The following is a 25,451-nucleotide window of genomic DNA, read 5'->3' on the forward strand; positions in this document are numbered from 1 at the left end:
CGGTGGGGACACGCCGTCACTCCTCTCCTGGGACAGCGCGGGGAGGTGGGGACACTCCGTCACTCCTCTTCCTGGGACAGCGCAGGGAGGTGGGGACACGCCGTCACTCCTCTCCTGGGACAGCGCGGGGCGGTGGGGACACGCCGTCACTCCTCTCCTGGGACAGCGCGGGGCGGTGGGGACACTCCGTGACTCCTCTCCTGGGACAGCGCGGGGCGGTGGGGACACGCCGTCACTCCTCTCCTGGGACCCAGGCCCAGAGCTGGGGATGATTTGGCCTGGCTCCCCGCCAGCTGGGGTCCAGCGCGGGCCAGGACCCCGTCTTGCCCACAGACCCTCAGGTCCAGGAATCAGGGGTCGTAGGCAGGATCAGCAGGGGATCTGGAGGTCAGGTGGGAGGCAGACACCGAGCCCCACGGGGGGCACCCACCCCTCGGGGCGGAGCACCGGCCCCGGAAGCGGGCTGAGCGCTCCTTGGTCCCCTCCCGCCGCATCGCTCTGCGCGGTTCCTGGCGCCGCCGTGCTGTAACCCGACTCCGCGCTCGTGGGGGGCGGGAGCCCGAGCGGCGCTGCGCCCCGGCCCGAGTGCCACATCACTGCCCGCCACCCTGCCTGCCGCCCACCATGCGGACCCCGCCGCCGCCGCTTCTCTTCGCGATGCTGGTCCTCGCCGCCGCCCGGCCCTGGTGCGAGCCCAACACGGACGCCGCGGGTAAGGCCGTACCGCCCGCGCCCTGGGGTGGAACTCGGCGCCCCGGAACCGGGAACTTTCCCCCGCGTGACCCATGGTCCCCAAGTGGGCACCCTGTGACCTTGGACCTCGGGGTCTGCCCAGGAGGGGGCAGCCGGCTCTCTGAGGGCATCCAGGCTGGGACCCCCGGGCGGAACGCACAGGCAGCTTGGGGGCAGCGGAGGTACCAGTGCTCTGGCAGGGGGTTCTTCTCGGTCTGGGCACAGCGGGCAGGGCGCCCTGCAGGTGGGGTCCGAGGGAGCAGGTGCCAGAACTTTGCAGGAGGAGAGGTCGTCCGAGGTCCCCGGTCCTTCCAGGAAGGGGGCGGCCTCTGGGCCGGGCAAACTCTTGACCCGTCCCTCCCATCTCTGTGGCGTGGACAACAGCGTCTCCGGAAGTGGGCGCAGAGGGCCGGGGAGGAGGGGGTAGGATTTTGGGGCAGGGGGAGGGGGAGAGTGGCGGGAGCCAGGGACCCCCCCCGGGGCGGTGCGCCTGGGAGTGCGGGGTGCCGGCTGAGGCGGGGGCCAGCTGGGGGCCCGGGCTCTGGTCCTGACCACACCTCCCGTTCTGGAGTGGAGTGGGCCTCGGTTTCCCTTTACGTTTAAAGGTGAGGGTGTATCTAGTCCACTGCCCTCAGGGTCCTTAGCAGCAGCAGACATCTGTGCCCCTGGAGGGCGGGGGTCCCTGGGGCACAGGGGTCTGGGCGTGTCAGATTCGGAATCTCTCCAGCGCTGGAGGTTTGTGGATACCTGAGAACTTGCGGGCACCAGCCAAGTGGGTGTGCCAGGAGCAAAATGCCTCTCTCAAATGTGCCAAGGACCATCTTTTCCTTTTCTTCTCCCTCAGCCCAAATTGAATTTTCTCTCCTCCTCTGCCGCCCTTCATCTTTTTCCTCCCCCACTTGCTACAGAAAGACCCGGGCCAGGCAGAGTGTGTATGGGTGTGTGTGTGTGTGTGTTCACACACACGCCTGCACATCTGTGCACGGGATGCGGATGGAACTTGCGTGGTGTCATGGATGGACCCTCCCCTGAACCCCTGAGGCCCCAGGAAATGTCAAGAAGTATAGGCTTGTCAGGGATTACAGTCCCCTCTTCCAGGAAGCTCTCCCTGACCTCCCCTTTTTCCAGGGAGAAATGCAGCCCCCTCCTCTGGACCCAGGTTGCCCCTTCCTCACCTGGAGGGATGGGCAGGGTGGATCTCTGTCCTCCACTCCATGGTGGCATCAGTGACTGTTTCTAGAATAATTCCTTCCTCTAGTTGGATGTTCTCCTTACAGATGAGCATGTGTGGTCCGTGGAAACCCAGTGCCTTTTCCAGACCGCACGCTGACGTGGGCAGGGGCAGGCAGCTTGAGTACAGGCTTCTATGTCCCGGACTATATCCAGGTCCTTACTGTCCCAGGGCTCAGAGCGGGCCCAGACCCTTCCCCCCCGCCTGTCCCTTGCCTCCCTCAGGTCTTTATCGGGAGCAACTTTCATGCTCCTAGGGGCCAGGCAGGTCTGGGTTCAAATCCTGAGTCCTCTACACTGCTGTATGGTCTTGGGCAGATGGCCCGACCTCTCTCACCTCATTCTATTATTGTTCCTCGTCTTTAAGACCTTCAGCCCCAGGTCAGTCTTGCTTCCTTGGTTGAAGACATGCTGACACCTTGTGGTCAAGAGGTGTAACGGTCACGTGTGGACTGCTCAAAAGCAGCCTTTGGACCAGAGCTGCCCAACAGAATGATACCAACCACATACATCATTTCATATTTCCCAGAAGCCACACGAGTGAGATAATAAGAAACAGGTGAAATTAACTTTAATAACAAATTTTATTTAACCCAGTATATCTGAAACATTGTTTCAGTATTTTGTCATCAATGTAAAAATTATGAATGAACTGTTTTACATTCTTTTTTAAGTGCTAGATCTGAAAGTTGATATTTTGCACCTAAAACACATGTCAATTTGGACTCACAGCATTTCAAGTGCTCAATAGCCACACACGGCTAGTGGCTACCGTACTGCATGGTGTGTCCTCTCTTGACACCACCCCCAGCCCGAGCTCCCCAAAGGCACCCCCTGGGGCTTGCTTATCATTATGGGTTGAACTGTGTCCCCCAAAGATATGTTGAAGTCCTAGCCCCCCCTTGCCCCATACCTGTGACTGTGACTTTATTGGGAAACAGAGTCTTTGCAGGTATGGTCACATTAGGACTGGTTTAGGGTGGGCCCTGAATCCAATGACTGGTGTCCTTAGAAGATGATGGAAATTTGGACACAGACACACCAGGAAGGATGTGTGGTGACAGAGGCAGAGATCAGGGTGATGTGGCCACAGCCAAGGGTTGCTGGGGATGGAAGCCGGAGGAGGCAGGAGGACCCTCCCCTGGACCCTGTGGAGGGTGTGGCCTGCCAGCAGCTTGATTTCGGGCTTTTGGCCTCCAGAACCATGAGAGGAACAATGTTTGTTGTTCCAATTTGTGGTTCTTTGTTACGGCAGCCGCAGGAAACGAGTCCACCCATCTCTCTGTCTTGCTCCTGGTGCCCACCCTGGAAGTGTTGGTGACCAAGTCAGCAGATGCCGCCCCCTTGTCCTCCCACTGGGCATCGCTGTCTGGCAGGAGGGTCACAACGGGCCATCCCTCCTTCTCCCCGTGCGACCCCGAGCCACTGTGTGTTGGGCCCTTACTGGGCCCAGGCCCTGGCCTCAGCACCACCTCATCGGACCCTCCAACAAGAGTGGGCACTCTTATTATCATCCCCATTTTACAGATGAGGAGACTGAGGCACAGAGAGGAGCTTAATTCCCGAACTTCAGTTTTCTCATCTGTGACTCAGGGAGGCTCGAAGCCACGTGAAACCGGGAGGATCCACCTGTCAAATCCACTCAAGTCCAGGCGGCCGTGTGGCATCTGATGGCTTTGAAGGAGCAGGTGTGGGAGTAACTGTGCTCCGGCCTCCCCGCCACGCGTTTGCCCGAGGCCAGCAGAGGCCCCAGGGCCAGCGGGGTTCTGCTCACTGAGCGCCTGCCGAGAATCTGAGCAAATCTTCAGGTTCGCCCCCCTCGGCTCTGGGCTGGGCACACGGCAGGCGCAGCCTTGGCGTGGTGGGTGCAGGCATAAGGAGGGGGCGGGGGCCTTGGCTGGAGCCATCCGTCTAGGGAGGCCTTGGGCTCCTGAGCTGACTGAGTCGTGGCGTCCGTATGGGTCCGAGCTCGCACGGGCTGTGAGGGCGGGTCGTCTGAGCGTGAATTCTGAGTGTGAGCCCTGGGCATGGATGCTCCCAGGGGGTCCTGCTCCAATCGCGTCCTTTCATCTGTTCTCCCGACATCAACGCAGACAAGCAGATAACAGCGCAGTGTTGCAAGCTGAGTCCTGGGCCGGTTTCTGGTTCTTTCTCTATTTCCCTTATGTTTTGATTCATCCTCACGCCTCCTCATTCCGCAGAGGGCAGTGGGCACAAGTCTGCAGACACTTTAGACCATAAAGGCGTGGAGTCGGGGGATGGAGGCGGGCGGGTGCGTGGAAATTCCCAGGCTGCAGGCTGAGAGCAGGTGTACTCACTCACCGCCAGCCTCCTCCCAGCGGGCACTGCGGGGTAGCCGAGGGCACGGGTGGTGGGCACGCAGCAGCCCTCTCTGTTGCATTAAGGGCGGCAGCCCCATTGCCTGGATACTTGAGGAAAATTATTCTCTTGCCCGTTACTTTCCAAGTGGTGCCGGCCGGTTCGGACAGCCTGAATCCTTGGCTCACCTGGTGGTGAGAGGGCACCCTGACCGTCTCCATCCCATGAGAGCTTCGAGAGCTGGCCCGAGGGGTCAGGGTCTGCGGCCACCTTGTCCACAGTGGGGGAACCGTGTGCAGAGGTCCTCACGGGGGGCTGCCTGGCTCCCGCGGCGTCCCCGCCACGTCCCCGCCACTGGGGACTGATGTGTGCTCAGGCAGGTTTCCACGACCCCCAGATCTTAAGGCGAATCCCTAGAAGCAGCTCCCACCCTTGCTGTGGTCCAGGTCTAGCTCCCGATGAGGTTACGGGGTTAGACACAGCCCTTCCCTCTGGTCCTAGCCTCCTTTCACTGCTCTTTCTGGGCTCCCCCTGCGCCCACTTCCCGCTTTCTTTTTTGTTTGTTTGTTTATTTATTTATTTACTTACTTATTTGCCCCTGGTCTTAGTTGCGGCAGCCGGGCTCCTTAGTTGTGGCATGTGAACTCTTAGTTGCGGCATGCGTGTGGGATCTAGTTCCCTGATCAGGGATCGAACCCGGGTCCTCTGCGTTGGGAGCTCGGAGTGTTAACCACTGCACCACCAGGGAAGTGCCCTCCCCCTCCCAGGACCCCTGCACCAGCTGAGCTTTAAATCTGATTTCCGTCTCTTGGAGCCAGTTTTTTCCTCTTAGCTCTCACAGAGCACTTGGGACCTGCCTCTGATGGGGAACCTGGCAGGTAGTGTCGGTTGAGGTTGGTCTTAGTGACCTTCCCAGGGGTCTCACTGTTGGGTCCATGTGTCTGGGCCTCGGGGAGGACCCCTGAAACCCACAAGTCCAAGGACAGTTCACGCGTTGGTCCTCTTCTCAGGAAACAGGAGACAGCGCGCTGCAGAGTGTTCTGGAGGGGAGAGGGCCGCTGCCTGCCTGACTCTCGGGGGAACTTGGACTAGCGTGGGGTGAGAGTCACTGGTGGGGTGCAGCCCCTGGTACAGCCTCTGAGGGCTGCTTGTTAAATATTTGGGAATTTGGTGAGAACTAGTTCAGCTGCAGGAAGCTGAAATTGGCCACAGTGGAAGTATTCACACCACGGCGATCGGCCAACACTCTTGAGTCAGGGCTCTTTCGTCCTGGCTGTCTTCCGTTAGGGGAGTCGTGTGACCTCTTCGAGACTCAGTCTCCCCTCCTGTGAAACACGGGGGGACGGCCCTGTGGACATCAGAGGGTGGCTGTGAAGGGGAGGGTGGGCAGGGGGCTGGGGGCCTGGCCAGTACCCAGTGAGAAGCAGCAGTGCCTTTGTGCACATCTGGGGGACGACTGATGGGCGGGGGTCCGCCCCCCTGATAGCACCGCCCTTTCTCTCCCCAGGTGGATGCCCCGGGACAGCAGCTGCGGACAGCGGTACGGTACACGGGCTTCCCGGTTTCGTTTTGTAGGAGTGATGCAGGCCCTTCACGCTATCAAAGCGTTTTAGGGGGTGGAACCCACCGTTCTAAAGTGGGTGATGAATAAGGTGGCCCATCGATTAAATCCAGACCCATTTTAAACAGCTATTAGACAAAACGAGACAAGGAGGCCCTTCCCTCTGTGCAGCTGGGCTCCCGACCTTGGCTCTGCCCCGGGCTTCGGTAGCAGGTCCTCCCATTCCCCTCCCCCCCCACTCCCCCCTTCCCCCCTCCCGCAAGGCGGGATCTAAGCGAGCTCGGTTCCGATCGTGAGGTGTGCACACACCCGCTGCATTAGCTCTTTATCCTGTGCGTTCCCAGGTCTGTGCCTGGCACCTGCTGAGTCCAGGGCTGGGACAAGCCCCTTCCCTCCCTGGCCCTGAGTTCCTCCTTTGTAAAACGAGGAAGGGAGTATTGATCTCGGGATGATTTTGGAGGTGACGTGGGGTCTGATCTATCAGAGGTGCTCAGAAGCAGACGTTTCCTCAATGCTCCTCCTGCCAGATTTAGGCATCTGGTATATTCTAAGTGGAGGGACTAGATTTTTTTAAAAGTAGGAAACTATTTTCCCCATACAGAAGTCAGTGACATGCCCTAACGTGGCAGACCCTCAGCCAGGGTGGCTTTCCTGCACCCCTTTGGCAGACGTGGAAGCTGAGACCCAGAGCAGCCTGCCCCGCTCTCTCACCAGTGAGCCCTGGGAACCTTCTGTGGTCCTCCCACAGGCCCTGGCCTCTCCCTGCCACGCTGCAGGTGCCCATCCCGTAGGCCCCGGCCCTGAGCGGGGTCGGCTTGGGCAGAGCAGGCCCTTAGTAGGCGTCTGGGTGGGCCATCATGGGAGGGAGTGACGTGGTGACCCCGCCTCCCCCAGCTACATGCGTGGACCTGCAGCTCCAGACCTGCAGCGATGCCTCCTACAACCAGACGACCTTCCCCACGCTGCTGGAGCACCGGTCCCGGGCGGCGGTGGAGTCCAGCTCCGAGTACATCCTGCTGAGTGTCCTGCACCACCTTCTGGAGGGCCAGTGCAACCCGGACCTGCGCCTGCTGGGCTGTGCCGTGCTGGTCCCACGGTGTGAGGGCGGCCGGGCGCGCAGGCCCTGCCGGCACGTCTGCGAGGCGCTGCGGGACGCCTGTCAGCCCGCCTTCGACGCCATCGACATGGCGTGGCCCTACTTCCTTGACTGCGGCCGCTACTTCGTGGGCCAGGAGGAAGGCTGCTACAACCCCCTGGAGAAGCTGCGAGGTGAGCTCTGGCGTCCCGTGGTGGTGAGCAGCTGGGGGTCGGGCGGGCGGATGGGACACACGTCGGGCGGGAAGTGCCTGGGCCAGGGCGCCGACAAGGAGGCCCTGGATGCAGGTGCCCGGCTGGGAGGGCAGAGGTGTGTGAGGGCCCGAGTCCTCGACGGCACCCCTCCCCCGCCATCAGAGAACAGAGGGCACTGTTGTGAGGAGGGCCTGTCCCCCGTGAGGCCTGCCCGGCAAAGCCTGGTGATGCCTGTGGTCAGCCCTGAAAGATCACACGTAGAATACTGGCCGGGAGTGGCAGCCGGACTCCTCGAAGTGGGGTCCGTGGAGCCCCAGGGGAGAGGGGAAGAGGGGCTGCAGAGATGGGCTGTGGTTTCTCGTGTGGACAAACCAGTGGAGGTGGAATGGGCAGCCCTGGGTGGTGGTGATGGAACGAGCAGCCGTGGGTGGTGGTGAGCCCCCCGTCTTGGGGGGTGTGCAAGGATCTCCTGGGGCCCCGCTTGGCAGAGATGCTGGAGGTGGGGGGGGCGTGCAGGCCAAGTGCCTCTGCAGGCCTCCCTACCCCCTGGCTGGGCTTCCAGACTGGGTGAGAAGGGATAGCTCCAATGTACAGTGGAACCCGCAGCAGCCCCACTAATAGAACCCTCTGTGCCACCGCCACCCCAGTCAGCAGCCACTGGTCACACGTGGCTCCCGAGTGTGACTAAGCATGTAAATTTTGATTTGATTAGATTTTAATGAATTTGAGCTTAAATGCAAATAGCCACATGTGGCCATTGTGTGATACTGGGCGGTGCAGAATGACATCGGCTTCTGGCTTCTCACGTGCTCATGTCATGGAGCTCACGGGGAGGTTCACGTGATCTGGGGCCAAGTGCTATACACGTACGATCTCATGAAAACCCCACAACGACCCTGAATATTGGTGTAACCATTTTACAGATGGCAAAGTGGAGGCTCTGGGAAGGCCAGTGGCAGCAGGCGGCCGGCTCCTGCCTGGTGGAGCTGGTGTGGGCCAGGCCAGTCACTGGTGGATGGATCCATCTGTCCATTCACCAAACAGCTCTTGGGCACCTGCTGTGTCCATGGCTCCTGGCTGGGACACCGAGGATGGCGGGGGTGGGGTACACAGAGGTGCCTTGCGCTGGCTTCCAGTGAGCCCTGGGTTGCAGCTCTGCCGCTCGCTGGCTGTGCGGGGCTCAGGGCTGATCCTGGAGCTGAATCTGGGGGGCTGGGGGTTCCGTCCACCCGCAGCTTCTGTGTGATGCGGTGGCCCGTGGGTGGCACCTTGCAGGCAGACAGGAGCCATCTGCACGTGAGGACGCAGGAAGCGTGGACAGCGGGGGCAGCCGGGTGGGGAACGAGAAGCAGAGGAAGGAAACCAGACATCTCCGTGGGGTTGAGCCTGCCCGCCCTGGGAGAGCCCGCAGAGCGGGCTGGAGAGAGTTTATTTTGGGCAATTCTGCCACCAAATTGCCAGTTACAGCTGCTTGCTTCTCCCTCGGAAACCATTTTGAGGAGAAACAAAACCACAGGGCAAGTGAGACGCTTGGGAAAAGCATTCCCCATTAGTGCTCCTCCAGGACCAGTCTGCGGGGACCTGTGTCTTTCCGCGCAGAGACCCCGGGGAAGGGGGTGGGCAGGGGCCACTGGGGCCGGCCTTGGGGTGCTTATGTGGGTGGGAGGGGACAGCCAGCTGGCCTGTGGATTGTGCTAAAAAAACATCCTTCCCTCGACCTGGAAGCCCAGGAATTTCTCCTAAGAAAACTTTAAATTTGGGGAAAAAGCTTTTCTCTTGCCCCCCTCCCTTCCTCTTTCTCTTCCTCTTTCCCTCCCCCTCCCTCTCCCTCCCCCTCCCCCCGCATGCTCACTGTTGTGCGGGTAATAACAGCTAACGTTTGGCCTCAGGAGGGTAGTGGAATAGTGGACAGAAAGGAGCCTTTCAGAGCCTTGTTGCCTCCCTGACAAGACGTTGAAACTGTGTCCACTGCGATGCTGAGTCAACAAAGCAGAACAAGAATCTGCATCCGCCCCCAATTACAGCTTGATGCTCCTGGGACACAGAAACACCCAAAGTCAGGAGGCGGCAGCTGAACGGAGGTTTTCCTTGGGTTGAGGATTCTGTGCGCCTCTTCCTTCGTGTTCTACTGTTCTGTATTTTGTAAAATTTCCAAACTAACTACATATGATTGTTATTCATAGCAACGCTAGGAACTGTGTTGCCGTATACATCTGTTGGGGGCTGTTATTAGCTGTTGATATTAAGCATTATACAGAGAACTTTCATTACCAGCAAACACCGACTGGCCGGGGAGCCATCCGAGGGGGACAGGTGGATCCCCACCCGCAAGCTGCCACGGTGCAGTGTGGGTCGGGGTGAGGGCGCCGGGAGCCGTCAGGGGCCCTTGTCGTCATCGTGGGGGTGGGGGGGCGGGCAGGCCCCAGCTGACCCCCGGCACCCGCGTCCCTCCCCCAGGAGGCCTGGACGTCGTCGAGGAGGCGCTGCCCTCGGGCCACCCGCCAACCTTCCTTCGCTTCACCCACCACTCCTACGCCCAGATGGTACGTGTGCTGAAGCAGACGGCGGCCCGCTGCACCCACATAGCCAAGACCTACAGCATCGGGCGCAGCTTCGACGGCCGGGACCTGCTGGTCATCGAGTTCTCGAGCCTGCCTGGCCAGCACGAGCTGAGTAAGCCGCTGTCGCCGTCGGGGGCAGGGGTGAGAGGCCCGGGCCCGGAAAAGGCTCTGGCCTGCTTGGCCTTGGGGTGCACGAGCCAGATCTGGGGTCCTGATCAAAGTCCCCGATATCTGGGGGACAGGGCGCGGGCGGGGGCTTTGGGGTGTGCTTGGGGCACTGGGGTGCACGTCCCGTCCCAGCGGGCTTGTGTGACCGCTGTCACAGCCACATTGCTGGGAGCTGGGAGGAGCAGCGGGGAGGGCCACGGTCCTGGAGAAATGGGCTGCGCAAGTCAGGGGGCATGAGGTGAGGGTGTACAGTGGCTGTAGGCACGTCGGGCCTTGTGCGTCTGCAGTGCGAACTTAACTGTGCTTTGTCTGTACCTTTTGTTGTTTTTGCAACCTTGCCCTGGCACACCCGGACCCCAGGCAGGTATGTGGGGCTCTAGGTCCTGGCCCTTGACGTTTCCTCCTTTAAGTTGCGCGGTCCGCATTCAGAGAGTGATGTGAATACAGCAACTTTTCCAGTTATTTAAAACCCACGTCCATTTCAGCTCATATCAGGCTTAGGCCCTGTTTGGAGATGGGGGACCACGTGGAAAGCGCCACGTCTCACTGGCCCTCGGAGCCGTGTTCTTGCAGGGCTGAGCAGGCGTCAGACTCCACCACAGTCCTGGGTCTTCCGCCATAACTGAGAAGGGCCTGCAGTGCAGATGCTGAAAAAAAATTACTGTGACACTGAATTTCAGGGCCAGGTCGAGGAAAGGCAGTGGGCCCTGGGGGCGGGGCTCAGGGCTCTGGCCCAAGAATCCAGATGTTCTAGCAAAGACTCAGCGCCCTGGCTGCAGCCTGTTTCCGGGGTGGCGGGGAGAAGATGACCACGAGCCCCCCCTCCAGGGCACTGAGAGCATTGGGCACAGGGACCCCCTTCTGGCCTCTGCTGGGGAGTCGATGAGTGAGGGTCCCAGGCCTTCCTCGTCTGGTGTCTCAGCTTGTCTGTCCCTGTGACTGTGGAAGTCAGACGGGATTGGTCTAGAAACAGCCCCACTTGACCTTGGTCCTTACCCCTCGTCTTGGTTAAGTGGCTCCGGCCCCTTTGCTGGGCTGGCCACACTCAGCCAGTTTCCATCCTGGTGGCTTGGGCAGCGTGGACGTCACGAGCCCTAAGCCCTGTCTCCCGTCAGGGGTCAGAGGTCATCTAGCCCCACTCCAGCCTCCAAGGCCCACCCTGTCTCCTACCCCTCCAGCCCTGGGCTGAAGACAGGACTCTGGCTTTCGGACTGATTGGTCTGCAGCTTTGGAACATGTGGGTGAGGGGTGTCCCCTGTGAGAGGGTCAAGGGCGGTGGCCGGTGTGGGAAGCCTCAGGGTTGTTTATACCCTTGGAATGTGGGAGGGACATGGCGGCTTGTTCCCACAGCTGGCGGTCCTCGGGCTGCTCACAGCCAGGGAGGGAGATGCCATTTGCCATGTGAGCAGTGTGAGGCTCAGAGAGGAGAGGTGACTTGTCCTAGGTCACACAGGTAGTGAGGCTGTCAGGCTCCTGGTCTACTCTTCCATCCATCCATCCATCCATCCATCTTCCATCCATCAGTCCGTCCATCCATCCACCCATCCTTTCATCCTTCCATCTATCTTCCTTCCTTCCTTTATTCCATCCTTCTATCCATCTTCCTTCCTTCCATCCATCCATCCATCCATCCACCCACCCATCCACCCATACATCTATCCATTCATCCTTTCACCCTTCCATGCATCTTCCTTCCTTCCTTCCTTCCTTTGTTCCATCCTTCTATCCATCTTCCTTCCTTCCATCCATCCATCCACCCATCCACCCATCCATCCATCCATTCATCCTTTCATCCTTCCATGCATCTTCCTTCCTTCCTTCCTTTGTTCCATCCTTCTATCCCTCTTCCTTCCTTCCATCCATCCATCCATCCATTCATCCTTTCATCCTTACATTCATCTTCCTCCCTTCCTTCCTTCCATCCCTCCAGCCACCCATCCATCTCTCCATTCTTTCATCCTTCTGCCTTCCTCCTTCCCTCCCTCCCTCCCTTCCTTCCTTCCTTCCACCTACCCATCCATCCATCCATCCATCCATCCATCCAAGGGCCAGCTGCCTTCGCATCTAAGCACCAAAGTATACCCTACTCTATTGCACAAACATGAAGAGTGGCCATGAGTGAAATTCCCGCAGACCAATGATAACTTATATTACGATTAATCAGTGCCTTCGGTCCATCGTGCTAACAGTTATGGCTCTACATCACAGATGTGTTCAACAAAAGTGACGGCCTTGATGAGACCTCATTAGTCACAGAGTCGCTTGGGCCCAAACGAGTAGGAATAGGTTCCAAAACAACTGGCCACCCTTGCCGTGTGGGCCCTCGAGTCTCTGGGGACCCCGGGGCTTTGAGACGATGCCCCCAGGTCACCATATCCCCCCCAGTGGAGCCCGAGGTGAAGCTCATCGGCAACATCCATGGCAATGAGGTGGCGGGCAGGGAGATGCTCATCTACTTGGCCCAGTACCTGTGCTCTGAGTACCTGCTGGGCAGTGCCCGCATCCAGCGCCTGCTCAACACCACCCGCGTCCACCTGCTGCCCTCCATGAACCCCGACGGCTATGAGGTGGCGGCCGCCGAGGTGAGCGCCCCCGGGGCCGGCCCCGTGGCCGCTGCCTTCCACCCTCCCCTGTTCGTTCAGCCCCTAGCGGTGGTGCAGGGTCTCTGTGCTCGAGGACTCAGTGGGCGTCAACATCGGCGAGGTCCTGCTCGGGGGTGGGGAGGGCCGACAGACACTGGTAGTTCTATGGTGGGTTGAAAGGTGACGCGCGCCGTGGAAACAGGGTGACGGGGCTGGGAGGGGCCGGAGCGTGTGCTGGCTGGAAGGGGGGGGGACTCCAGGAGAAGGTGACCCTGAGCAGGGCCTGCGGGGGGTGGGAGCGAGCAGTGCAGCCCTGGCGAGGGGTGTTCCAGGCGGGGCACAGCCAGTGCGGGGCCTGAGGTTGGAGGATCAGCCCAGAGGCTGGAGAGATGGCAGGGGAGGTCAAGGGCAGCTCCCAAGTTCATCACGTGAAGCCAGAGAGAAACCACAGCCCTGCCCGCGACTCTCAGCCCAGCCCTGCGCCTCCCTCCAGAAGGATCAGGGTGGGCGCGCTGACCCCTGGTGGGGGGCGACCTGTGTGTTCAGGGTGCCGGCTACAACGGGTGGACGAGCGGGAGGCAGAACGCACAGAACCTGGACCTGAACCGCAACTTCCCCGACCTGACGTCCGAGTACTACCGCCTGGTCTCAGCCCGCAACATGCGCAGTGGCCGCATCGCCATCCCACAGCACTACTGGTGGGGTAAGGTAGGAGCCGCCGCGCGCCCCGCTGTTGCAGCCGAGGGTCTCTGGGTATTCTGGGACCCTCGGGGGTCCTCCTTCCCCAGGGCAGCAGAGGCTGGCGGTTAACAGCCTTAGCCTCTGAGCCTCGCCTTCCTGCCTGCAAAATGGGGATAGTCCTCATTGGGCCGCTGGTGGGATTCGGGGAGCGTGTACCGAAAGCACCCAGAGTCTGGCAGGTGCTCAGGGGCAGTGCCCCGGAGGGCTGCCTGGAGGAGGTGGCATCCCCAGGAGGTGGGCAAGAGAGTTCCAGGCCAGAGGACGGGCACGTGCGAGTGCCCGGTGGGGCCTGAACGGAATCCTGAATCTTGGGCATGGGGCTGGGTGGTCGGCGGGGACGTGCCTGGTCCTGAGGGCTGCCTCGTCCGCCTGGGCAGGTGGCCCCTGAGACGAAGGCAATAATGAAGTGGATGAGGACCATCCCCTTCGTGCTCTCCGCCAGCCTCCACGGGGGCGACCTTGTGGTGTCCTATCCCTTCGACTTCTCCAAGCATCCCCAGGAGGAGAAGATGTTTTCCCCCACGCCTGACGAGAAGGTGAGAGGCTGGGCAGAAGTGCTGTGGGTGCAGGAGAGGCAGCAGTGTGGGTGGTGCCTGCGGGGCCCCGGAGTCCTTCCGGTTCTGAGCCGGTGAAGCCCATGGAGCTCGGAAACATTAGGAGCCTTCTAGGCCCACCTCCAAACCCCCTCCTCCAGGAAGCCTTCCAGCCAGCTGGAAGCAGCCCCTCCCTCCTCTGGCTGCCCCCCTTCCATCAGTGTCTCATCTCGTCTGGGAGCTCCTGGCGTGGGGACCCTGGCCGAGTGCCCTCCCCCCAGGCCGCCCCGTGTCTTCTGTCCTAGGGAGGCTGGGGTTCCGGGCGACACCGGCAGAGGGCAGCGCTGCATCGTGCATGGCGCCCGGCTGGCTCCTGACGCCTCCCTCCTTCTTGTGGGTCCGGCCAGTTTGTTAAGGGTCAGGTACCCTGGGACTTGAGAATGCAGTGAGATCAGAGTAGGAATTTTGGCCCCAGCGGTCGCCTGGGCCCTGAGGAGACCCTTCCCGCCTCCAGGCCTGTTTCGCTCGCTGCTCAGACCAGCAGGGCATGAGACCCGTGATGATGGCGGGACCTCTCACCAACCCCATTCTTCCCTTCCCCGGGGGCACCCCCTGCCCTGACTGATACTAGAGGCTGGTCTTCTGGGAAGGGCATGGGGGTTGAGGAGACTGAGGCCAGGCAGGGGGTGATCTTCGGTGGGTCACAGCCGAGTGCACTGCAGCTTAGCTGCCCCAGCTGCCCTGATGACCCCCCGCCCCCAGGCCAGCTCCTGCCCTCCCTCCCCCGTCAGGAGGCAGGAGACTTTCCTGCCCTTCCGGGAAGACAGAGTTTGATAGCCTTTCCTCGACCAGCCTGGGGAGGCTTGGGAGGGTCTGAGCTGTCCGCTTGGTCACTCAGCAGGCCCCCCGGTGGACCGGACTCGGGGTGGAGAGCGAGGCCAGGCCTCTGCTGCCTTCTCGCACTTTCCACCTGGTACTGGGGGCAGGGCAGGGAGGGTGGGACTGGTCCTGGACAGACAAGTGCCCGGAGCTGGCTCCCCTCGTGTTCTCCTCCTGCGGCCACCCAGAGGTCAACCCTGCCTCACCCAGTCCCTCCCTGTGTGTGGCCGGTCCCATGGCCACCGCAGCGAGCAGGACTGAGCCCTGCGCTGAGGGTCCTAGCTTAGGGTGGGAGACGGAGCCAGAAACGGGAAAGGATGAGAAGGTGTGGCCTGGCCAGAACAAGGGGCTGCCCAGGAGGGCGGGGACACGCAGGGATGCTGTGTGTGTGTGCATGTGCGCGTGTGTGCGTGTGTGTGTGCGTGTGTGTGCGTGCACGTGCGTGTGTGTGTGCGCGTGCGTGTGCGCGCGTGTGCGCGTGTGTGTGCGTGTGTGTGCGTGCGTGTGCGTGCGTGTGTGTGTGTGTGTGTGTGTGTGTGTGTGTGCTGGATCCTCAGCCTTAAGGTGGACTTTAAGGAGGGTGTCCTCAAGGGGCAGCTACCCCAGTGGAGCAAGTGGAGACTCCGCCAGGCCCCCAGGAGTGAAGACTCAGGGGCCTGTGGGCAGTGGGGGCTGGGGAGGCCCAGCAGGGATGGGCTGGGCCAGCCTCCTCCAGGTCTGGGGGTGCAGAACCCGTGTCTCCTGCGATTGTTCCTGCACTTGTTCATTCTTGCTCCCACTCTCTCATTCATTCAGTCACTCGTTCACTCCCTCATTCATTCATTCATTCACTCCCCCACTGACCACTACAACCAGCACATGCCTAGCACCTGGAGGGGTGCCAGGTTCTACGCTTGGAGCTCAGCCAGGGCCCCCCGGGGTGGCTGGGTGGTCTCCGCTGTGCCTGGCCTCCGCCCCCTGTGCTGTCAGGGATCAGGGCCAATACCTGGGTGAGGCCTGCGTCCTCCAGGCAGGAGGAGCCCCTGGCCTCTGGACTCAGCATCTCTGGATCTCAGGGGCAGGTGCGTGAAGACGCCTCTGGGGGGAAGTTCACCTCAAGGAGTCCCCGCAGAGTCAGAACCCTGAGAACTTCCCCACCAGCCATCAATCATCGATCATCAATCGATACTCCTTCAGCCCTGCAGCCAGTGGCGGCCTCTGTGGAAACCAGGGTCCCAGGAGAGGCTTGGGGAGTTGAGGCATGTGAGGAGGGCTTGGCCAGGGGGTCCAAGTCACGCCCCCAAACTTCCACGGTGCCCGGTGGATGGGGGCCAGCGCCTCAGGCCAACGTCCAGGCCGGCCAGGGCTGCCTGCCTCGCCCCCTTCTGTCCCCCTCACACCTGCCCTTTCTGCCCAAATCCTACTCCCCAGCTGGGCTCAAGCTCCGTCCTGCTGACCAAGCCCTCCCTGACGCAGCCCACCCCGCAGTGGGAAGGAGCTGCGGTGTATCCAGGTCCCGGGCAGGCCGGTCCTTCTCCGTGGCCCTGACCTGTGATCCTAGGCCCCTCGTCAGCCCATGTCTGCCCTTCCTAGCAGCCCACCGCACCCCACCTTGTTTCATTTGGGGGGGGTCATTGTCTCTGTGTCCTTCCCCCACCGACCCACCACCCCCGCCTGGACCCTGGGTGGAGATCCTCCCCCCAGGTCGGGCCTGTTCCCAGCCGGCCCTGGGGCTCCAGCGCCCTGGGGTTGTAGGGACTGGTGGTGACTTTCCCTGCTCTCCTGAGGGGGCTGACTGACAGGTGACAGGAGGAGGCCCCAGGGCAGGATGGAGGGAGAGACCAGGAGGGAGCGTGGTCGGGGAGCAGACCTTCGAGAGGGGCTAGCCCAACCTACGCCCACCAGCCCAGGTCCCGCTCTGCAGACAGGCGCTGGAGGCCGGCCACAGTTCCAGAAACAGCCCCGTCACCACCTGGATGCCTGGCTGAAGATGGGTGACCACAGCCCACGGGTGGCAGGGGCCGCTGGCAGGATGGCGGTCCCTGACTGCCGACCTCGGTGACTGAAGGACATGCGTGGGCTTGTATTTTGGGCGCTTGGTTTGTGTCTGTGGGACCGAGTTGAAACTGCAGTCCTATCTCTGAGAAAGTGGACTCATCCTTCCCCAAACCCAGGGTCCCAGGGTCTGAGTCGCCAGGAGAGACTCTCACTCTGGCCCGGAGCAGCTCCCCATTTCTGACCCCACCCGCCCACCTCCCCTTTTCTTAAGGAGGGATGCCCAGCCCAGGACAGACCTCTCTCAGGGCTGTAGGGCCTGAACAGGCCCAGTACAGGTGGGCCCCTGCTCCACCTGACCTCTACTTGGAGCCTCCGCCCTGGGTCAGACCCGTGTCCGGTCCTGGGACGTACAGGTGGCTGAGTGCAGCCTGGGAGAAGGACCTGGCGGCCCTGTGGGGCGGGGAGTGTAACAGGGGAGCTCTGGGCTGGGGGAGGTTGGGGGGGAGGGGCTCTGCATCACCCAGGAATCGGGGCCGCACCCAGACGGGCCCTGCCCCCAAGGCTCCCCAACGGGGTGGCAGGCCCTGTGAGCTGCATCCCAGCCGTGGTGGGAACTGCATGTGGTTATGGCAGCAGGCCGGTGGGCGCCCGCAGGGGCTGGCTGTCTCCTAGGGAAATGAAGTGACAGTTTTCATAGCCATTCGCTTGGGGGATGAAGTCAGTGAAGATGAGTCCCATGCCAGCCTCCCGCCTCTCCCGGGGCCTGCCCTCTGCACAGCGGCAGGAAACGCTTTATAAATTGCAAAGCCGACCTCTAGGTGCCCTGCCAGTATCCCCACAGGGTGACCCCTTCTCGAGAGGAAGCCCACGCTCCCTAGCCAGGTGCGTAGGGGCTCCGTGATGCGCCCACGTACCCACCACGGGTGCCCCGAGCTCTGGCAGTCCCGCCTCCAGGCCTTTGCACGTGCTGTGCCCTCTGCGTGGACCCTGGTCCCCCTCCCACCCGAGCTGCAGGTGTTCCCTGCGGTGGCCCCTCCTCACCCCACTGCCCCCAGCTCGGAGGGCGTCCCGCGGAGCGCCCACCTTCCGGTCTTGCCCTCGAGGGGACCTCTCTCTCCATCTCCTCTCCAGATGTTCAAGTTGCTGGCCAAAGCCTACGCCGACGTGCACCCCATGATGATGGACAAGTCGGAGAACAGGTGTGGGGGGAACTTCCTGAAGAAGGGCAGCGTTATCAACGGGGCGGACTGGTACAGCTTCACGGGAGGTGCGGCCTGGACCGGTGGGGGCGGGGCTGGCATGGGACGGTGCGGGCCGCTGCCTCCTCGCAGCAGCTTCTCCTGGGAACTCGATTCTGGAGCTTCCGGAACGAGGGAGAGCAGCAGGGGTGCCTCACGTGTGGGGGGACTTACGCCCTGGGGGTGGGAGGATTCGGGCGTGGCTGACTTCGGTTCTCTTGCGGCCTTGGTGAAGTTCACGTGCGACTGTCGTGGAAGGGCTAGACTGTGATTTCCCCGTTGCCATTTTTGTGGTTTATTTAATGGTCACTTAACATCTCACAGTCCCACCCGTGACCAGTTCTTTTTTGCCTTTTGGGGTTTAGTAGGGCTGCCCGCTGGAATGTGGGATTCCCCAGTTAAATGTGAATTTCAGAGAAGTAAGGAAGAGTTTTCAGTTCTGTATAAGTACTGTGCAAGTCCCAGATATTGCGTGGGATGTACTTACGCTAAAACCATATTCGTTGTTTCTCTGAAATGTGGGAGCAGGTGACATCCTGTGTCACGGGGACACTGGAGGCTGGGCCCACGTGCTTCCATGTGCTGCCGGCCACCCCTCCACGCCAGCACGACCCTTGTTATTCATGTCACTTGGCAGATGAGGAAACCGGCTCAGACAAGGGCAGGACCAGCTCGAGGGCCACGGCACGTGGCAGAGCTGGGACTCACCCTGCCTGTGCCCCCCCTTCTCCTGTGGAGGCAGAGAGCGAGGCCCCTCAGCTCCCGTTAGAGCCACTTTCACCCCCTGCTCAGCACCCCTGCTGCCCACGATGGCACGTGTGGTCCTTCCCGGGGGTCAGGGCGGCTTCTCTCCCTCCCAGGACCCAGACGCACGGGTTCCCTGACCCTCGGGGGGTGGGCTCCGTGTCTCAGGCACGACCTGTTCCCGGGGTCTGCAAAGGCCCCACTGGGGGGCTGAGCCTGGGAGAGGCCAGCTGGGCTCCCCTCCCTCAGGACACCGACCCAGGGAGGGCATGGGGCCAGTGACCAGGGACAGAAGGGCCATCTGCAGGGGAGTGCGGCCTCTCTGTGGACGTGAACGTTAAGTCGGGAAGGTGGCCGCTGGGTACCGGGGTTCGGTGCAGGCTCTGAAGCTCTGAAGGCCCGGGGCCCCCGCTGCCCCATCAGGGCCCGGGGCTGCCTCAGAGCATGGCTGCAGCTTCTGCTGCACAAGACCTCCCAGAGCAGATGGGGTGGAGGGCAGACACGGGGGGCGGTCAGCCCCACTTGCTCCGAAGCCTCTGCCATCTCCCTGGCCGGCCATTGGCTTTGCTGGGCCAGGCTCCCCCGGAGATGAAGGTAGTAGGACCTTCTTTCCTGGGCTGTTCTCGGGACCGTCCAGGTAAATGGACGTTATCACTGGGGGTTCAGGCCAGGAGAGGGCCAGCAGCTTGGGCCCCAGGGGCACGTATGGCCCCCACATGCTCCCAGCTTCTCTGCTGGAAGTGGGCTTGCTCCTTCCCCGGCAAGGGGCCGCAGGGATGCTGCGTGAGCCCACGGACGTGGGCACCAGACCGCTTGGTCCACAGTGCAGCTGCCCGCTCGCTGGACCTTGGGTGGGAGCTGTGAAGTTCCCGGGCCTCGGTCTGCTCGTCTGGGAGGTGGGGGTAGGGCCACAGGCCCTCCCACCTGCCCGGCCCAGGGCCCTGGGGGGGCCGGCGTTGAGAGCCACGCCCTGTGCTGCAGGCATGTCCGACTTCAACTACCTACACAGCAACTGCTTTGAGATCACGGTGGAGCTGGGCTGCGTCAAGTTCCCGGCCGAGGAGGCCCTCTATACCATCTGGCAGCACAATAAAGAGCCGCTCCTGAACTTCGTGGAGATGGTGAGCTCTGGGCGGCCCCCGGGGCCTGGCGTGGGGAGGGCCAGACCCAGGCCGTGTGTAGGGGCTCAGCGCCCACGCTGTCACATGATTAGACTGCACTTGTTTATTCGTTAACCACCTGTGTTCACGAGTGAAGATTCACCGGCCACCCTGGGGTGGCTGGGGACACCATGGGGCATACAACAGAGCCCCCAGTACAGGAAAGGTCTCAACAAGGGGAGTGCAGGGACCAGGGCAGCCCAGGGGAGGCGCCTGACCCAGCCTCAGAGGCCACGGGGGTCTTCCTGGAGGAGACGGCACCTGGGCTGCATCTTAAAGAAAGAGGGAGATCAGGTGACAGGACAGGGACTCCTCTGGCAGGGGGGACGGCACATGTTAGAATTCAGTGGGGCGTTTAGGCTTGCAGGGGTGCCGTGGCCGGAGGAATGGGGCAGGCCCTGGTCGGGGGCGGGCCCGGAGGTGATGGCTGGGCAGCGGGGTGTCTGTGCGGTCCAGGCAGGGCCTTGCGCACATCTGCCCCTGGGACTCAGAGGGGAGGGCACAGGTTGCTGGGGCGGCAGTGAAGCACCTGGACTGAAGGGTAACCCCCCCACACACCAGTTGTGGGGCTGAGGTCACCCAGAGGTGGGCAGGCTGTGAGCGGGGGCCTCGGAGAACGTGTCTACAGTCACCCGTCACTGGACCCCGAGAGCCAGGTCTCCCAGTGGCCTGGTGGCCGTGTGGGGACCAGATGCCGCAGGTCCCACTGCCTCTCCCAGCCCTGCCCCACCCCTCAGTCTCCCCAGCATGGCCCGCCACCGTGGGATGTGGTTCTGAATAGGATAACACTCATGAAAGGGACACAGGCATTCAAAATGGAACAAGACAGTGCTTTTGTATTGCAGTAGAAGCCTCTACATTTTGCTTATCCCCGAGCATTTTTAAGAATCATAAAAATGGCGTGTTGCTGCAGTGTCCCGGTGAGAAGCAGGTCCTAAGAGGAAAACAGGATTGCCCGAGGGAAACAACGAGGGGTTGTGAGTGCATTTTGTAGATGGAGGAACAGGGGTGCTGGGGGAAGGATTGTGCTGGTCAGGGGTCGCTGGGCTCCCATCCTGGCTCACAGAGGCTGTGATACAGCCAGAGGAGGAGACAGAGGGTCAGAGAGTGACCGGGCGGGTCCAGTGTCACCAGCCACTGCGCAGAGCTCGTACTCAGATGTGCCTGCCCCAAACGCCAGTTCTGTTGTCGAGCCCCCTGCTTTCTAGAAAGATCAGGAGCCTCTCTCCAGGCAGGAGGCAAGCCGAGCCTCCGGACCAGCAGCTGCAACAATAGGCAGGAAGCAAGGCCGCAGATAATAACCGGGCGTTGTGAGCCCGGTTCCTTCTTCGCGGCTGTGCCAGTGACCTCGCTGCGGGGCCTGGCATCGTCGATAATGGCTCGAGGCCAGGCCTCTTGGCTCGTTTCATTTTACGGCTGTCTGGTGAAAATGAGTTTTAAGGAGCCTTAAATGGAGCTGGGATTGCTCCGTGGATATTGTATGTGAAGGCTCGGGGTATAAAGATTTAATAGCAAGCGCGATACCGTGGAAGGCCGGGCAGCACATGGCAGGGAGTGGCCGGCCCCCCAGGATGGCCCCCAGGACAGCTGCCCGGGCCTCCTGATAAGGATCCGTCTGTCGTGTCCACTGAGGCCTTTTGCACAGTGACCCTGACCAGGCCCGGGCGGGGGGCGGGGGGAGTGGGGCGTCTACATCCCCCTGGTCAGGAGGGGAGGGGAAGGCGCGCCATCTCTCCTCCTCTGCCTGAGAGCTCCGCGTCCCTGGTTCTGCATGAAGATGACTCCTCAGCCCGAGAGCGAGGCTGGACCAAAATCTCGCTGGTGCGTGCTGGTATTACATGAGGCCCTACTGTGTGCTGGCCTCTGTTCTCAGGCTGGAGAGGGAGGGGAAAGGGCAGATGATGTCGCAGTGAGGTCAGGGCTGGGAGAGGGGAAACCAAGACTGTGGAATCTCAGAAGAGGCCCCTGATGTGTCCAGTCATCAGGGAGGGCTTCCTTGAGGAAGAGGAGTATGAACTGTGTCTCTAAGAGGGAGAGGAATAGGCCAGGTGAGGGAGCTGGTCAGGTGTCCTGAGCAAAGGAAGGACCAGGATGGAGGCTGGGAGTCCGGGGGCAGCCCTGAAGGCATGAGTGGCAGCCTCCGGGGATAGGACAGCGCCCACGCGCTGAGTCTCCCCTCCTCCCCGGGCATCCCGGCCGCCTTTGACGTGAGCTTCAGCCTCTGGCTGTTTGCAGCCTGACAGAGCAAGGGTGTTCAGCGTGTTTGTTGCTGATTGTTGTAGGAGAACTGTGCATGGGCTCAGGGTTCCAGGCGGTGATTTCTTTGGCAAGTGCGGCTTCCTAGTCTGACTGTGATCAGGAGCTGCAGGGCGTGTGCTCGGGAGCGGCTGTGCTTAGGACCCATCAGGAGGGTGGGCCGTCCTGCCTCCAGCTCGGCCGCTGCGCCTCACGTGTATTAATTCTTATTTCCTGAGGTGGGCACGGTGACCCTGTGTTACAGACGGGGAGAGTGGGCCGAGATGCCAGGTAGCTTTCCAAGGTCAAGGAGCGGGTTGGTGCCCGGCCAGGACTGACACCAGGGTCCAAACCCTCGGGCCTGTGTCCTCTCGCTGCCCCACGCTGCCTTCGGGACCTTGGCTCAGAGAGAACCTGCCACACCGGCTCTGCTTTTGAAGGCGGGGGCTCAGATGTGTTCGCAGGTGGACACGAAGGGGTCTGCTGCTCAGCGCTCATGGCCCAGGAGATGATGTCAGCCAGACCCCCGAGCTGGACGGTGGGCCGTTCACAAACCCAGGACGGGGTTGCTTGCCGCAGGGGGACCCCAGAAGTGGGCTCACTGGTCACCCTCGCTTCACAGATGAGGAGACCAAGGCCCAGAGGGGGTGTGGCTTACTCAAGATGGCGAGGCGAGTGGTGCAGAGCTGGGCTTAGCCAGGCCGTTTCCCTGGAGACGGGTGGGGACTGGCTAGGCGGGCTGCCGGGCGCTCAGGAGGGTGTGTGCCGTATCCACGCCCTGTCCTTGGTCTCCTCAGGTGCACCGGGGCATCAAAGGCGTGGTGATGGACAAATTTGGCAAGCCGGTCAAAAATGCCCGGATCTTAGTCAAGGGCATCCGCCATGACATCACCACCGGTGAGCACTTCCTGGGGCCACGTGGTGCCGGCACCTGCCGTGCTCAGAGCATGCCCGCCGCCCCATCCGTCCTGCGCCGGCCTGGGGGGTGAGGGTGGGGAGCCCTGGGGTCTGCGTCCACCACGAGCTGTGTCTCCTGCAGCATTGGGTCCAGCGGGGGTGGGGGGGTAGGGGTTGCGCTCACGTCCTGGCTGCCAGTGCCCACCGATGTGGATTCCATGTTCCTCAAGAAGTGACTGCTGGGCAAACCTTCTCAGAGACTACAGGAGGGAGCCCGTGGGTTCCTGTCCTAGAGCTTACATCCCACTGATAAGCTGGGGTGCCCATGTGGGCTCCGGGTGCCCTCAGGGATTTCACAGCTGATTTGAAAAGTACCGTACGTTGTGATGTGAGTTCCTTGTGGAAACACAGTCCAGAGGAGGGAGGGATTGTTAACTGTGTGGGGGATGCAATGGTCTGTGAAGGCTTTAGAGAGGAGGTGCTGCCTAAGCAGGGTTTTGAGGGATGAATAGGAGTTTGACAGAGGGAGCAGGTGGGAAGGACATTCCAGGCCAATGCAGAGGTACACCTTTGGGGTCTGCTGCCCTCCAGGCTGATGCCCCCCTGCCCCCCATTACCCATCATCACAAAGCTATCTGAGCCCAGGTCTCAGAGTCATTTTCATTCCATTTGTCCATAGCCCCAGATGGTGACTACTGGAGACTGCTGCCCCCAGGGTCCCACATTGTCATCGCTCAAGCCCCTGGCTACGCCAAGGTCATCAAGAAAGTCACCATCCCTGCCCGGATGAAGAGTGCCGGCCGTGTGGACTTCATTCTCCAGCCGCTGAGGATCGGACCCAAAACGTTCCTTCTCGGGCCACGGAGAAGTTGGCCTGGAGGTGCTGGCCCACACAGGGAGCCCGAGGAGCCCAGCCAGGAGGCCCTGGGGGCCCGGAGACAGCCCGCGGCCGGCGGCAGCAAGCCCTGGTGGTGGTCCTACTTCACGTCGCTTGGCCAGCACCAGCCGCGCTGGCTGCTCAAGTACTAGGCGCCCCCGCCCCGCCATGCGGTCTCCTGCCCTTGATTCCATCTTCCAAAGACATCCCACAAAGCCGTTTCTGTTTTATTAAAGTGTTTCTATTCCCCTCCCGCCGTGATGAGAGGCTCTGTGTGTGAGGCCCTGCAGGGGAACACATGGTCCCTGGAGGAGAGAGGGCCGCTTGGGCAAGGACTCCTCTGTCCCACAGGTGGCCAGTAGCGGTGTTGCCCTTCAAACCCTTCTGTGTGTGGCCCACTCCCAGAAAGTGAGGTCTTGAATCCAGAGGGGCCTCTACCTTACAGACTGGAAACCGAGGCTCAGCGGGGGCTGTGACACCCCAAGGTCACACGTGGAGAGGGTGGTGCCGGGCTGGGAGCTGAGACTCGGTCCTACAGCTGAAGGTTGTGTGTCTGGGAATACGTGGAGGTGGGAGGCCAAGGAGAAAGGTGGGGGGAGCCTGGCTGGGGGAGTGGGGGGTGGGCAGCAGGTGACCCCCTCAGGGTCACAGCCTCAAGGGCAGGAGAGCTGGCAAGAAGCGTCACCCAATGGTCACGCTCAGAGGCTCCTGGCTCCAGGAGGGAGGGTCTCCCTCAGCCCCATCCTCATCCTATGTTGCCACCAACTTAGGTCCAGGGGCACCTGAGGCCCCAAACTCCCCACAGGACCCCCTTCTGGTCCACTTCTGAAGTTAGGTGGGTCTGTCAGTCCTGGGATCTATCAGGCAAGGAGTGAGGTAGCCTATCAGAGAAGGCTCATAGCAGGGTGCACTAGTCAGCTAGGGCTGCGTAACAAAGCACCGCAGGCCAGGCCTCAGACCACAGACACTTGTCTCCTGGTCTTGGAGGCTGGAGGTCCGAGTCAGGGTGTCAGCAGGCTGGTTCCTTCTGGGGCCGTGAGGGAGGATCTGCTCTACGCCTGTGTCCTTGCCTTCTAGATGGCTGTCTTCACCCCGTCTCTTCACATCCTCTTCCCTCCATGCCTGTCTGTCTCTCTGTCCAAATGTCCTCTTTTTATGTCTTACTGGGTCAGGGTCCACCCTGATGGCCTCATTTTAATTTGATCACCTCTGTAAAGACTCTGTCTCCTAATACAGTCACATTCACAGGTACTGGAGCTTAGGACTTCGACATATAAACTCCAGGTGCGGTGTGGGGGGGGGGAACACAATTCAACCCATAAGAGAAGTGGGATCCTTGCTTGCTCCTGGCTGTGTTCTTGGGGTCCTTTGCATCCTAGTGTCCCTGGCCTGGGCAGGGTTGACCCCACACAGAAGTGGGGTATCCCTCTGGGGCAGTGCCTTCACCCCAGCTGGATACCAGCCTGACCCTTACTAGCATCATCAGCACTGTGGGATTGCTTCCTGTCAGCCTGGGCCAAAGCCAACAGGAACAGGCATGCTTCCGATGGTGGGTGGTGTTGCCTTTGGTGGGGAAGGTGCAGGAGGGGGCGATGGCATCCTCCAGTCACACAATCCAGCCCCCATACAGCGGTGCACAGTTTGCAAAGCGAGGCACGTGTGTGCATCCAGGGATGATCTGGAGCTTTGGTCAAACATCACGGCTTTCGGAGCCCCTCTACCTCACA

At 61.3% G+C, this 25,451-nt stretch overlaps 1 protein-coding gene across 3 annotated transcripts; it reads left to right on the top strand.

Moving 5' to 3' along the window:
• Positions 1 to 382: 382 nt before the first annotated feature.
• CPZ (carboxypeptidase Z) lies at positions 383 to 23,973 on the top strand. Of its 3 annotated transcripts, XM_082462384.1 has the most exons (11): positions 498 to 712; positions 5,789 to 5,821; positions 6,737 to 7,111; positions 9,590 to 9,805; positions 12,247 to 12,443; positions 12,990 to 13,151; positions 13,562 to 13,720; positions 17,705 to 17,840; positions 19,537 to 19,676; positions 22,748 to 22,847; positions 23,527 to 23,973. In XM_082462384.1, exons 1-11 carry the CDS (start codon positions 625 to 627, stop codon positions 23,874 to 23,876), a joined length of 1,956 nt encoding a protein of 651 aa, XP_082318510.1. In that variant the 5' UTR covers positions 498 to 624; the 3' UTR covers positions 23,877 to 23,973. The 3 variants fall into 3 exon arrangements, with proteins under 3 accessions (XP_082318509.1, XP_082318510.1, XP_082318508.1); XM_082462383.1 differs by lacking the exon at positions 22,748 to 22,847 and having other exon boundaries at positions 383 to 712; positions 23,527 to 23,775; XM_082462382.1 differs by lacking the exon at positions 5,789 to 5,821.
• Positions 23,974 to 25,451: the final 1,478 nt, after the last annotated feature.

The sequence above is a fragment of the Balaenoptera physalus genome, assembly GCF_965194825.1.
Source record: "Balaenoptera physalus genome assembly, chromosome: 5".
Classification (NCBI taxonomy): Eukaryota; Metazoa; Chordata; class Mammalia; order Artiodactyla; family Balaenopteridae; genus Balaenoptera; species Balaenoptera physalus.

Bases quoted from the DNA above. Each gene is read 5' to 3' on its own strand.
- CPZ (XM_082462384.1), top strand. From the start codon at position 625: ATGCGGACCCCGCCGCCGCCGCTTCTCTTCGCGATGCTGGTCCTCGCC. The intron at 13,152-13,561 runs GTAGGAGCCGCC...CCGCCTGGGCAG, and splicing joins AGCACTACTGGTGGGGTAAG to GTGGCCCCTGAGACGAAGGC. The intron at 19,677-22,747 runs GTGAGCTCTGGG...TGGTCTCCTCAG, and splicing joins TCCTGAACTTCGTGGAGATG to GTGCACCGGGGCATCAAAGG.